General features: G+C 46.2%; 1 protein-coding gene across 1 annotated transcript in view; it reads left to right on the top strand.

Annotated features, from left to right (window-relative positions):
* The window catches only part of MYO10 (myosin X), a 214,682-nt gene that overhangs the window by 182,802 nt on the left and 18,678 nt on the right, over positions 1-13,202 (top strand). The window contains 7 exon segments of the mRNA XM_036845816.1: positions 1,694-1,800; positions 2,651-2,884; positions 3,248-3,293; positions 3,859-4,725; positions 6,016-6,139; positions 9,547-9,790; positions 13,050-13,145. Coding sequence (XP_036701711.1) covers positions 1,694-1,800; positions 2,651-2,884; positions 3,248-3,293; positions 3,859-4,725; positions 6,016-6,139; positions 9,547-9,790; positions 13,050-13,145 — 1,718 coding nt within the window.

Here is a 13,202-nt window from a genome sequence, read left to right as displayed (position 1 = left end):
ACACTAACCAGAGCAACGGCGTTAGACTAAGATCCTTAATATAAAAAAATCGTCTAAAAGAGAAGTTTAAATATTTCTTTGAAGTCCAGTCTTGATGAAAACTGCTTCATATTTCTGAAAACTTTTTCTCATTGCTGAACTAACAAGCTTTATGCTCGTAGCTGATGTTTATTAACATTAAACTTTTTTTTTTTTTGCTCAAGATGCAGTCTCTTTATGCATCAACAGAGCATATTAATTGCAATTATAGGAAGAGCATTGTATGAAAAGCTTTTCTGAGAGAATTATTTGGTGGGAGAGTTTTACAAATGCTCAGGAACCCACAGCGGGAGTAGGTAAGGCTTCTGTGAGTCACATGATGGTGGGATTCTCTATTTGCTTTTTTGCCCAAATGTCTTGGAAGAGCCAGAGCAGAGAATCTGGAAAAATGTGCCCTCAAGAGGACAGAATGCATCATCCTAGGCCAGAATGACTCACTGGAGCATAAACTGAGAAATCGTGAGTGAGGGAGTGTGTTGTTTAACCACCCCCCGACCAGTGCCTCCAGCTGACCGTTAATAGAAAAGCATTAAAAAAATTGTTTGTTTTTAGGAGATAATTCCAAACTTCCTTATGCATCACATTGGAAATTACAGAATTAAAAGCTACCATGATTGAGGGAGGGAGAGTCTCAGTATTTTCATACCTTTTCAAATATTAGGAATTCTGATACAAATGCCAATTACCAGACACACTTAGGCTTATATAAATGGTAAGCATAGGATTGAGGTGCCCACGGGCAGAAACAGGCCAGCAAATAGTTACAATCTCTTTGTCCCGATTCTATTGATAGTTTTCTTGCCATGGCTGAACCGATTTAACTTAAATGATTCAGTTCTAATTGCAAACAGTTTATAGAATTACATTCTTAAATGTCAATTTTTTTATGTGCATTATTTTTGAGGCCAAGATGCTTTGATCGTAATCATTTGACAGGCATGAAGGGAGAGTTTCCACGTGATGGCAAAGTAACATTTTACAAATTTCTTGGATTTTTTCCCCCTCCCTTTCTTTCTTTTGTCCTTTCTTCTTCTCCTTCTTCTCCTCCTCCCCCTCCTCCCCTTCCCCCTCCTCCCCCTCCTCCCCTTCCCCCTCCTCCCCCTCCCCCTTCCCCCCTCCTCCCCTCCCCCTTCCCCCCTCCTCCTCCCCCTCCCCCTCCTCCCCCTCTTTCCCCCTTCCCCCCCTCCTTCTCCTTTTTAATGTAGCGAGTCTCTCTAGATATCTTCTTACTTAGACTTAATGTAGTACTGGTGCTGGTCCATGAACTATTTGTCCCAGCCCACAGTGAGATAAGTATTTATAAACTTGATGGCAATTTCACAGTCATCTTATGCCTGTTGAACTAATAATAACTGAGAAAACGGGACTTGGATTTTATATACTCCTTTGGTTTTTGCTTTCCAGTAATACATTGTTTACTATATTTTACAAAGATCTTAGTCTGTGACAGATGGGAAGTTTAAAAAAAAAAAAAAGAAATCCTTTCCCCACCAGGAATTTGAGATTCCCTGTGCTGGACAGCATGGCCGTTTGTGTTTGGAGCAAATCAGAGAAAGAAGAAAGCCTTACCCACCAAAGACACAGCTGACTCAGAAACGCCTTACCTGTACCTGGCACATTCTGTGGACGTGACATGTTGCTCTCTCCTGGGCAGGTCTTCCTTCGCGAGTCCTTGGAGCAGAAACTGGAGAAGCGGCGGGAGGAGGAGGTGACGCGGGCAGCCATGGTGATCCGGGCCCACGTCTTGGGCTACTTGGCACGGTAAGAAGTGCGCGGACGGGAGGGGGCGTCCCCCGTGTGCGTCACCAGGTGGGGTGGCCCTGGCCATATGCTTTCATTTAAAATAGACCTGGATGGGTTCGGGTCAGGACCAGGCTAAGGAGAGTCCCAGGGCAGTGCTCGTAACTAGCAATGCCAGCACCTAGTTGGCTTGACCTGGGCAGGAAATGGGAAAAGGGGCTCCTGATGTCTCAGAGCGGCGACATCAGGGGACGGGGCGACATATTTAAACATCTCCCTAGTTCCTCTGGGTCACATACTGAAGCCACAGGCAGCTCGCCTGTTGACTTTGGTGTCATCCCATTGGGTCCACAGTGGCCCCCTCTCCAGGGTTTGCCGAATGAGGCAGGTTCTTTTCCTGTGCATCTGAGTTCTGTCCACCTCTGCGGACCTGCGGGCCACCCGAACCCTTGCTCGTCACAGTACGTTACATGTTCTCAAGTACACAGCCGTCCTGCTGTGGCACATCCTTTTCTTTTTTCCTCATGAGGACAGGAAAATATATCACATCTCCTGGTTCTGTTTACAACCCAACTTCCTGCCAGGACTTTCCAAAGTCAGTATTAGGAGTGATGTGTTTATTTAGCCAACATGATGATAGGGTCTTGCTTGAGTTTCGTTTGTTGTTATTCTTTTGTTTTTCTTCTGTTTTGTTTTGCCCACAAGGGCCTCCTTGTCGGCTCCCTATAATGAGTCTCTGTTATGAGCAGATCAGCCCCAAACGAGGTCCTGCTCTCTTGTCTTGTAACATTAACGTAAACTCACGTAAAGAGCTCGAAGCCTCATTACCTCCACAGTTATTCTGTTGTGCTGTTTCTCTTCTCATTTTCAGAAAGCAATACAAGAAGGTCCTTTATTGTGTAGTGATTATACAGAAGAATTACAGAGCATTTCTTCTGAGGAGGAGATTTTTGCACCTGAAAAAAGCAGCCGTGGTTTTCCAGAAGCAACTCCGAGGTCAGATTGCCCGGAGAGTTTACAGACAGCTGCTGGCAGAGAAACGGGCAGAGGAGGAAAAGAGGAAACGGGCAGAGGAAGAAAAGAGGAAACGGGAGGAGGAGGAAAGGTATGGGACCTTTCTTGGCTTGGATGAAACAGACAGGAGGACACCTTTGGAGTTTTTATGCTCTATATCCAGCCTCGCAGCAGGAATTCCCAGTGGATGCGATGGAACCTGCTGTTTGAAACAATAACTCTTGGTGGCTCAGATAAAATTCCTTAGCAGCGTTGAAGACCCAGTTTTGTGGTATTTTTATTCATGCAAAGAATAAGTATATTGCCAAAGGAAGAGACCCTATCCATCCTTCACAGTTCTAAGTTGTCTTTCGCAAAGCTTCTGTTAAAAAGCTCGCTCTCTGAAAAGTGGGTCTCGGATTTTTTTCATTGCTTTCGTTTATTTTCACTGTCTTTTTTTCTTGACTATTTTCAGAGAAAGAGAGAGGGAACGAAGAGAAGCTGAGCTCCGCGCCCAACAGGTGAAGAATGCCGTGACAACATGACATCTTGTCTGTTACCTTCCCAGTTCAAACACTTTGCCTCAATGATTTGAAACTAAAGTAAAGATGTAGGGAGAAGGATTCAAAGCTAAAATAAATATACAGGAGGAAGAATTTTAGAGGAGATGTTTATGCTGCAATATCTAACCCATTACTGTTGGGTAAAAATGTGTGAATGTCTTAAGATTTCAGTGTGAATCATGACAGCATGATAGCTCTAGACCAGTATAATCACTATATTAGTTTGCTCGGGCTGCTATAACATAAGTGCCACAGCCTGGGCAGATTAAACAACAGAAATTGATTGTCTCACAGTTCTGGAGGCTAAAGGTCCGAGATCAAGGTGTTGGCAGGGTTGGTTTCTTCGGAAGCCTCTCTCTGTAACTTGCAGATCGCTGCTGTGTCCTCACGTGGCCTTGCACCTGTGTACCTGCTTGGTCCCCGGTGCCCCGTGTGTGTGTCCCAATCCCCTCCTCTTTATAAGGACACCAGTCAGTTGGGTTAGAGCCCTGCCTCACGGCTTCACTGTAACTTAATCACCCAGGAGGAGGCAGCGAGGACGCAGCGGGAACAGGAAGCCTTGCAGAAGCGTCGGAGGGAGGCCGAGCTGAGCCGGGAGCTGGAGAAGCAGAAGGAGAACAGGCAGGTGGAGGAGATCCTGCGCCTGGAGAAGGAAATCGAGGACCTGCAGCGCATGAAGGAGAGGCAGGAGCTGTCCCTGACCGAGGCCTCCCTGCAGAAGCTGCAGCAGCTGCGGGACGAGGAGCTGCGGCGGCTGGAGGACGAAGCCTGCCGCGCCGCCCAGGAGTTCCTGGAGTCGCTCAACTTCGACGAGATCGACGAGTGCGTCCGCAACATCGAGCGCTCCCTGTCGGTGGGCAGCGGGTCCGCGGGCGCGCCGGCCGACCTGGCCGAGGGTGCCTGCGGCGAGAAGCCCAGCTTCAACTTCAGCCAGCCCTACCCGGAGGAGGAGGTGGACGAGGGCTTTGAGGCCGACGACGATGCTTTCAAGGACTCGCCCAACCCCAGCGAGCACGGCCACTCGGACCAGCGCACCAGTGGCATCCGGACCAGCGACGAGTCCTCGGAGGAGGACCCCTACATGAACGACACCGTGGTGCCCACCAGCCCCGGCGCCGACAGCACCGTGCTGCTGGCCCCCTCGGAGCACGACTCCTCCTCCGGGGAGCCCACCTACTGCATGCCCCAGACCCCCGGGGGCCTGCCCTCCCCGGACGGCGACTACAGCTACGACCAGGACGACTACGAGGACGGGGCCGTCACCTCTGGCAGCAGCGTGACCTTCTCCAACTCGTACAGCAGCCAGTGGTCCCCAGACTACCGATGCTCCGTGGGCACCTACAACAGCTCGGGGGCCTACCGGTTCAGCTCGGAGGGGGCCCAGTCCTCGGTGAGTACCCACTGTCCTCCCGGGGCCCCGGCTTGCCCACACCGGGGCGGAAGTTGTCTGTCATCGCCGCCCCCGTTGCACCATCCCTTGGAGGAAGACATCCCCCCTAGGACGGGCCAGGATTCCAAAGCCAGGCTCTTAAGGCTGGCCTTAAACCCCTTTCTCTTGCCAAAAGCAATCGTCGCATTAGTAAGTGGAACTTGGTGCCTGTTGGAGGTTGAACGCAAAACCCAGAACTGCGTCTTGCCCAAAGCCTAAGAAAACTGGCATTTTCAGTGGAGACTCTGGCTGTGTCTGTGCTGGCTTTGCAGCGGGTTGGGAAATGAGACCCGCCCTAAACCGGAACGAGACTTGCCAGGGGCGCTTCAGAGACCTTTCCTGACGGTAGCTTCACCCGCCCACTGCAGGAAGTTATGTATATTTTTCTGGTTGTAAGGGAGGAACCTTTAAGGGCTTAAACGTGCTCTCTCCAGCTTCTGGATTTATTTATAGTTTACTTTTATTTCTTCCCTTGACCATGCGTTAAATACTCCCTTGACTTTCTGAGGCTTGAAGATATTTTTATTTATTTGTTTGTTTATTTAAGAATATATTTTTTATTTTTTAAATTAATTTATTTATTTTTGGCTGCGTTGGGTCTTTGTTGCTGTGCGCGGGCTTTCTCTAGTTGCGGCGAGCGGGGGCTACTCTTCGTTGCGGTGCACAGGCTTCTCATCGCGGTGGCTTCTCTTGTTGCGGAGCACAGGCTCTAGGTGCGCGGGCTTCGGTAGTTGTGGCACACAGGCTCAGTAGTTGTGGCTCATGGGCTCTAGAGCGCAGGCTCAGTAGTTGTGGTGCACGGGCTTAGTTGCTCCGCAGCATGTGGGATCTTCCCGGACCAGGGCTCGAACCCGTGTCCCGTACGTTGGCAGGGAGATTCTTACCCACTGCGCCACCAGGGCAGTCCTTGAAGATATTTTTAGCACAATAACTTAAAGGGAATTAACTCTTGGATGGTTTGATTAAAATTGTACACTTAAACAGCAGCGTTGTACTTTGAATACATAGCCTTGGGATTAAAATATGTCTCATGTGTTACGTATCAAGTCAACTGACCGTTTGACACCAAAAGTCAGTATTTTGTATTCTGACTTCTTTTGATGACCACACTCTGTTGCACTGTGACGAAGCAGCGTGTTGCTTCTTTGTCCGTTGTTTTTATTTTTTCAGTGTTGACCTGTGCTGGGCATTTCCTTAGCTTGTTTTCTGTCCTTTTTGCTCACTGTTGGCTCTCTCTCTCTCCTGGTCCAGTTTGAAGATAGTGAAGAGGACTTCGACTCTCGGTTTGATACGGACGACGAACTTTCATACCGGCGGGACTCTGTGTACAGCTGTGTCACGCTGCCTTACTTCCACAGCTTCCTGTACATGAAAGGTACGACCTGCAGCCACCCTGGTGCCTGGGTTAGGGGGTGAAGTGATGGGAAACTGAGGCTGAAGGAGGGGGGCTGAGAAAGTCATCCCACATAGCCCTTACCTGGTGTGAGGTCGTGTTAGGTGGATGGAGGATGCCGTGGTTGTGTGGTGTGGGTGACCCTAGCGGACCATGCGGCGTTAGGACAAAGGGTCTGCAACACTGTCACCACGTTCAGTCCCTCTCTCCCTGTTGCCTCCATGTCTCTCTCATATCTGTGCTCTTCTCCTTCCTTCCTTCCCACATCTTTTCCTCTCTCTTTCTCACACATACATACAAACACACATGTATGCTGCTGGGGTTAGTGCAGCCCATTACCACGATGAAGCTGCATTCTTCCCTCCCACAGGAGTATTAGACACCCTTATACATGGGAAAGTAAAGATCTGAGAGAGGATCACCCCTGGCTTAAACTGCCTGCGACGCCTACTGTCTATCCCCTGCTCATGATAAGAATTTTAATCGTATTTTTGCATTGCTGTTAAACTTCGAATGTACTGTGCTGAACCTTAATACTTGGGGACCTTGAAGCATCCTCCTTCTGGAAAAGTGCTTAATCAGGACCTTGTACCCATGCCTTATTCATGTTCTTGACCTTGACTTCCAAATCAGTGACAGGAATCATGAGAAACCATAATCATCACCAATTTTTGGTAGGAGTTTTACGCGGGTCATCTAAAGAGCGGATTGGTTTCTCACACGGCTCTCGACTCGATGAGGGGAAAGCGGCCAAATCTTGGGGGTGGGGCAGAGATAACAAGATCCATCGTCCCCAGATGGTTCAAGTTTTTTATGTTTTCTCTGACCCTTTTCTTCACTTTCTTTTCTTCACTTTCTTTTCCACTGCCATCTTTCTTTCTTCCCTTCTCCTTTTCTTCTTCTTTCCCCATGAAAACCTTTTTATTCTGGGTTCCCTTTCCCTGTTTCTTCTGTTCTTTGCCTTTGCTTCTCTCTTCCGTTGGCATATTTATCTTTTCTCATATCTCTTTTGCCCTCCTTAATATTATTTTCTCTTCTTCATCTATGTCTTTTCCTTTTCATTTGTTTTTTTGTTCTTCCCCATCTTCAGTGTCTCTCTAACTGCTAACATCATTCATTTGCTTTTCAAAGTTCTGCTGTTCTCAGCCTCAGATCCCCCAGGTGCTCACAGAAACCCCTCCGGGTTTATTTTTAGGGGAGAGCTTCCTATTGGCCAGAGTCACTGGTTGATGGAAATTCTTGTAGGAACGTTGGAATGAAAAAGATTGAGAAATTCTAACCGAATAATCGAGAGTTCATTGGATGAAGGAAAAAATGTAATCACAAATCAGAACCTAATAACCCAATAAGCGTCTAATTGTAGCATTTTAAGATTTTCTCATGCATTTCTCAGAACAAATGAATATAAGCTTTTTATTATTCATATATTTTCCTCCCCCCTAATTAATCTAGTTCCCTAAGTTAGCTCAAAAATTCCCTGTAAATCACTCTTATTTATAATATATGGCACTCTTTTATTATATAATTGTCTGATTAAAACAAATAAGATTAGGAAAAAAGTAAAGATACATTCAGAGCGCTAAAATCCCAAGATTAAAGCATTAAAAGCTCAAGAAGGTAAGCAAGTGAATTTGTGGCACACGCATCTCTTAATAAAACAAATTATTGTGTAACTGCATCACCACTTAATCTCTGATACATTACCATTTAATGTTTAATAAAGCCTTAAAGTTGTGACCAAAAGTTTCAAAGAAACCAATGATAAGGGAAATCTAACCAACCACCAGATTCTATTTTGTGAGCGTAGATGAGTTTGCACCAGCCTACTACTACTAAAGGTGTTTACAGTCACGAAACTAAGAGCGTTGATCAAATTCTCTAGATGAGATATGAAGGGAACACCCGGAATTGGGGGTGGGGCAGGGCTGGGAGTGAGTCCCATCAATAACGTAAGAGCAGGAGAGTGACTGGTGGTGAGGGCTCTTGGGATGACTGCTGTAATCTGTATCTTTGAAACAGCTGTGAATAACCTTTATCATTCAAAGGCGATAAGATAATAGGATAACTTTGTACTACAGTTTCCTCTTGGCTTGTTTTGAGAAACCTAGATTAAAGCCACACATCAAGAAGGAAGAAAAAACAGTTTCCTTCTGGTACTCCCTGGCAAGTTTGCTGTTTGTTAGGAAACAGCTCTGGCGCTTGGTGTGATCACAAAGGCTTCTCAGCTAGGTGAGCAGGAAATGCTGTAGATACAAGAAAGGGCAGCGGTCTGTAAAAACCGGCGAAGCAAGGGCGCCTTGCACTGCAAAGAGAAACCAGTGTTGTCTTTGCGTCTTTGGTTCCACTGTGAAGTTGAGATCTGTAATCATTGAAGCAACCACTGAAAAAATTAATCTTAGAAGGTCTGTTTTAAATTTATTTCTAATCTGTAAAAGGAAAGCATTTTCTTTATACTTACTTTCAGTATCCACGTTTAAATATTCTTTATTTTTATTATTGGCTGATCAAAAAAATAACTTGTGGACACTTGATAACTACTGAAGTAGATGCAGTATTTATTCTTCAGTGGGTTCGCTGAAGCAGATTTTTGAATCATGGTTGTAAGATGTCACTCTTTGAGCATCCTTGGGGAATCTAGAATACTAAAATAAAATTATCCTGCTAGAAGAGTATTAGAAATATATTCTGTATAGAAATAATGTCTGTATATCCTTGTCTAATTTGTCTCAACCAAAAAAAGTTTTCCACTAAATAAATTACAGCTAAATTCTCATTTTTAAGGTACTGTCACAGCTTGGTTTGGAGTCTTACTTTGTTTCATATTCTAAATTTTATACCTTATACATAGAAGCCATTTTCAGATGATAATGCTTTTCTTTTCCGATGTAGATTAGGGTTTATTGCTAAACTCTGGAGTCACTGATAAATTTTGTTCCTCACACTGACTAAACAAGGAAGGAATGTGTCAACTTTGACACATTTTAAGCTAATTTCCCCTTCCTGGGGTGTTTGGACAGAAGCATGAGCCATCCATATGGAAGTGGTTCTCCCCCGACTCCCGTCCGTGGTCCTGCCTCAGCCCAGGGTTAGAGTATCAGCCCCTGACTGTCTTGCTGTTAAGCTCCTCACCAGGATTTCTCAGCTAAGTGAGCAGGAGCTGCTTTGGAAAAAAGGAAGGGTTCTTGTGTAATCCAACCAAGCCAGTGTGACACCTGCCCAGTGCCCCCTGAACACGACCCAGCAGTGCGATCACCCATCATCGGGGGGTGTCTGAGGGCGGGTCATTTGGTGCAAAGTTAAGGGTGGGCTGGACCTTAAGACCTAGTGATCTTATGATCCAATATGACGGATTTTCTTAAACCCCTTCCTACCCAACCCTGGGGAGACAGGTGGCCTCATGAACACCTGGAAACGCCGCTGGTGCGTCCTCAAGGACGAAACCTTCCTGTGGTTCCGCTCCAAGCAGGAGGCGCTCAAGCAAGGCTGGCTGCACAAGAAGGGTGGCGGCTCCTCCACGCTGTCCAGGAGAAACTGGAAGAAGCGCTGGTTCGTCCTCCGCCAGGCCAAGCTGATGTACTTTGAGAATGACAGCGAGGAGAAGCTCAAGGGCACCGTGGAAGTCCGGACAGCCAAGTATGTTGATGCGCCCTGGCCAGGGCTGCTGACCGGGGCTCGGGGCTGCTTCATCAGTTAAGTCCCTGCCTACAGGCTGTCTGGGGCAAGTTCTTTGAAGCAGTAGATTGTAAGAGGTACTCGGTGAGTCCTCATCCTTCCTTTCAGCGGGTTGAATTATTAGGAAATCAGGGAAATAAAACTCCGTCTGTGAAATTCACTTTTTGTGAATCTTCAGACATTCAGCTCTGGGTTATAAGATGCTAGTTGGACATAAAACTAGCTCTTCGGAAATGTCATTGGCGGTACCCAGGAATCGTGGTGTGGATATTGAGCCATTGGCTGAGCATCTTTTGTCATCCTTTTATGGGTCAATCTATCACTTTTAATTCTCCAAGCCCAGCTGTAGCCAACAGATGGCTAAATTGGGAGCAGACAGCCAGTCGGGAGGTGTGTGAAATGAATCATTTGTCTTCCACCTTTGTTGGGTATACTAGCCTCTTCATACCCAACAATGAGAGCAACAGAGCTGCTGTTTGAATCCAACACACCCCCTTTTTCTGCCACTTTTTTTTTTTTTTTTTTGGCCATGCCACTCAGCTTGTGGGATCTTAGTTCCCTGGTCTCAGATCGAACCCGGGCCCACGGCAGTGAAAGTGCTGAGTCCTAACCACTGGACCTCTGGGGAATTCCATGTTGCCACCTTCTTATAGAACCAAAGCATTGAACCACTGAGGGCCTATTTGTTAAAAATTAAGTAAGGTTTTCAGAAAATGTTGGGAATTGAGAGGCAGCTTGTTTTCTTGGGTAATTAGATACTAAGCATAAAATTTATTTTGGTGTAGCCACACTCCACTCAAACTGAGCAACCATACATGTTCAGAACACGGGTAAAAATAAGCTTTGAGAGACCAAATTAACTCCCTGAAGTCGTAGACCTGAAAACGACATATGGTTCCTGCTCAACCCGCATTAGAAACTTTAGAAAATGATTCATTGGAAAGTGGAAAGTTTACTCAAGGGAAGAAAGTCTTCTTTGTATTTAATTTTAAGGCCAAATTGTGAAGTGCAGACAGCACAGAGTATCAGACTTTTCAAGGCTGCCCCTTTGAGGTTCCTTAGGAGACCATGCTCCGTAGTCAGATGAGTTTGTGGGAGTTTGAATCCGAGTCCTACAAGTTTCAGCAGCATGGCATAGCTCTGTACCTTCTGCAGTCTTCCCCTGGCCCTGCATACCGTGATGGTCCTCTCTTCACCCTGTAGGAGGGGGGCCACAGATGCCGGGAGGCTGAGAGAGAGAATTGTGATGGTGAATTTCACCCGTGTATTTCTGGATGTTCCTTTTGCTACTCACTCTGTAGCAAACACATGCTTAATAAAGGCCTATTCTCCAGGTGTTCTGTGAAAATTATAGAGGTAAGGAAGTGTTAGCCCTTCCTCAGCTGTTCGTCACATTCTGTAGAGAAAAGGCAATGAGTTGCTAAGGTTTCACCATTGTAAGAGTTTTTTTTTAATTTTATATTTTGAAATTTATTATAGAAAAAAATGTATTTTTTATTATAGAAAATTTCAATCATAGACAAGCGTCGGTAGGAGACTGGAATGAAATCCCTGTGTCCATTTCCCAGCTTTCAGTGGTTGCCCACCGATGGACAGTGGTGTTTCATTTGTGACCCTACCCTGCACTGTCCCCCTACAAACTACATTTTTTAAAGCAAGTCCTGACATCATATAATTTCACTTGTAAATATTTAGTACACACTTAAGGAGCAAGACCTTTTTTGATATATAGTCACAATATCATTATCACATTTAAAAAAGAACATGAACTCCTTCTACCGTCCAAACTCTGGTCATTGTTCAAATTTCCCGTTATCTTATAAATGGTGGTGATAGTGTTCTTGTTGGTTTGGGTTGGTTTCTTTCTTCGAATCAGGATCCAAATAAGGTTCATAATTTTTAATTGGTTGACAGATTGCTCAAGTCTCTTTCAATTTATACACCACCCCCATCATCTTTTCTTTCACTCACCATCTATTATTGAAGCTCCCACCTCATTTATCCTGTCGTTTCCAGAGTGTTTTCGGGGCCCTGATAGTATCATCACTGCCCCATCTCCAGGGGAGCTTTTTATAAATGCGAGTCCCTGGGCTCCACCCTAGGAAGCCCCACCTGGGTTTTCTGAACGTTTCCCAGGATTCTGACGGACCACTGCGGTTCAGAACCACGGCACCCCGTTGTTTTACACGCAAGGTAGCTGAGTTCTCAGGAAGCAGAGTGGCTGGTCCAGGATGACGTGGTCTGGACAGTTTCCCCTGGGGATTATTGTCCTACTCCAGAGTCTCCTGTGCTGATCACCCACCCCCACCGCCAGTCGGGGCCACCTCTCTCCTTCCACTCCCAGGAAGCATCACAGACTCTTCTCTGAATTCTCATCTTCTTGGTTTTTAAAAAAATATTTTATCTCATCTCAGTGGTTCTAGCTAAAAAGTCATACAATCTTTGTTTTTTCTAACCAGACTGCTTAATATCGTAGTTGTAAAATAGATGTTTTACTGTGAACAGTTGTACTACTTCAGCTGACAAAGCAAGCTGGCTGTATCCCCAGCACCTTTCTTCACCAAATATATCACCACCTCTGGTCCCATCCTAACAGCTGCTTGTGTTTTACCCTGATCTTAACCTGGTCCACTGAGTTTAAAGCTCCAGTGTTGTTTAGAGAGTGTTAGGAGGAGATCAAGATGGAATTGAGATCTAGAAACACACAAATGCTGCTCTTCACCCCGAAGCCCCTCGTGGAAATTATGTGCCCGTATCAGAGTAAGTTAGAGGTGTCAGCTCCTGCCTTAAACCTTGATGGAAGGCTGTGATGAACAAAGGAAAGAGCTCAGGCCAGACTGGCTGCCTTGTGGAGGTCCTTCCTTTGTAGAGCAGTCAGGGAGCTCAGGGAAGGTGCAGGCAGAGTAGGGGCTGCTGCTCTAGGACCTGAGCTGGGTGGGCCTTGGGTGGGCCAGTCGGGGAGAGAGGTCCCCCCCTAGAGCAGTCAAGGACCCCCCCCCCACCCCACACACACACACACACCCCAGCAGATCGCCTTTCTGGAGAGAGAAAAGCCTGCCTCCCCCTAGAGGCCACAAGGGTCTTCATCGTTTCTAAAAGCAGAAAATCAAGGCTGAAGTGTTGGTATCTGATTTTTCAGTTACTGTGAAATTTCTTTTCTTGCCCCTTATTAAGAATTCTGTGTTCCTGATTTGCGTTTGGCGCTTGTGTTCCTTTGCAGGGAGATCATAGATAACACCAGCAAAGAAAACGGGATTGACATCATTATGACTGATCGGACCTTCCACCTGATCGCTGAATCCCCAGAAGACGCCAGGTGAGGCGCTGCGCTGTCAACTTGGTCATAACTACATCCCTCGCTCCTGTGCAGGCC

The sequence above is a fragment of the Balaenoptera musculus genome, chromosome 3, assembly GCF_009873245.2.
Source record: "Balaenoptera musculus isolate JJ_BM4_2016_0621 chromosome 3, mBalMus1.pri.v3, whole genome shotgun sequence".
In the NCBI taxonomy this organism is placed as follows: domain Eukaryota; kingdom Metazoa; phylum Chordata; class Mammalia; order Artiodactyla; family Balaenopteridae; genus Balaenoptera; species Balaenoptera musculus.
The sequence above is the reverse complement of the archived record's forward strand: the minus strand, read 5'-3'. Positions and strand labels throughout refer to the sequence as shown.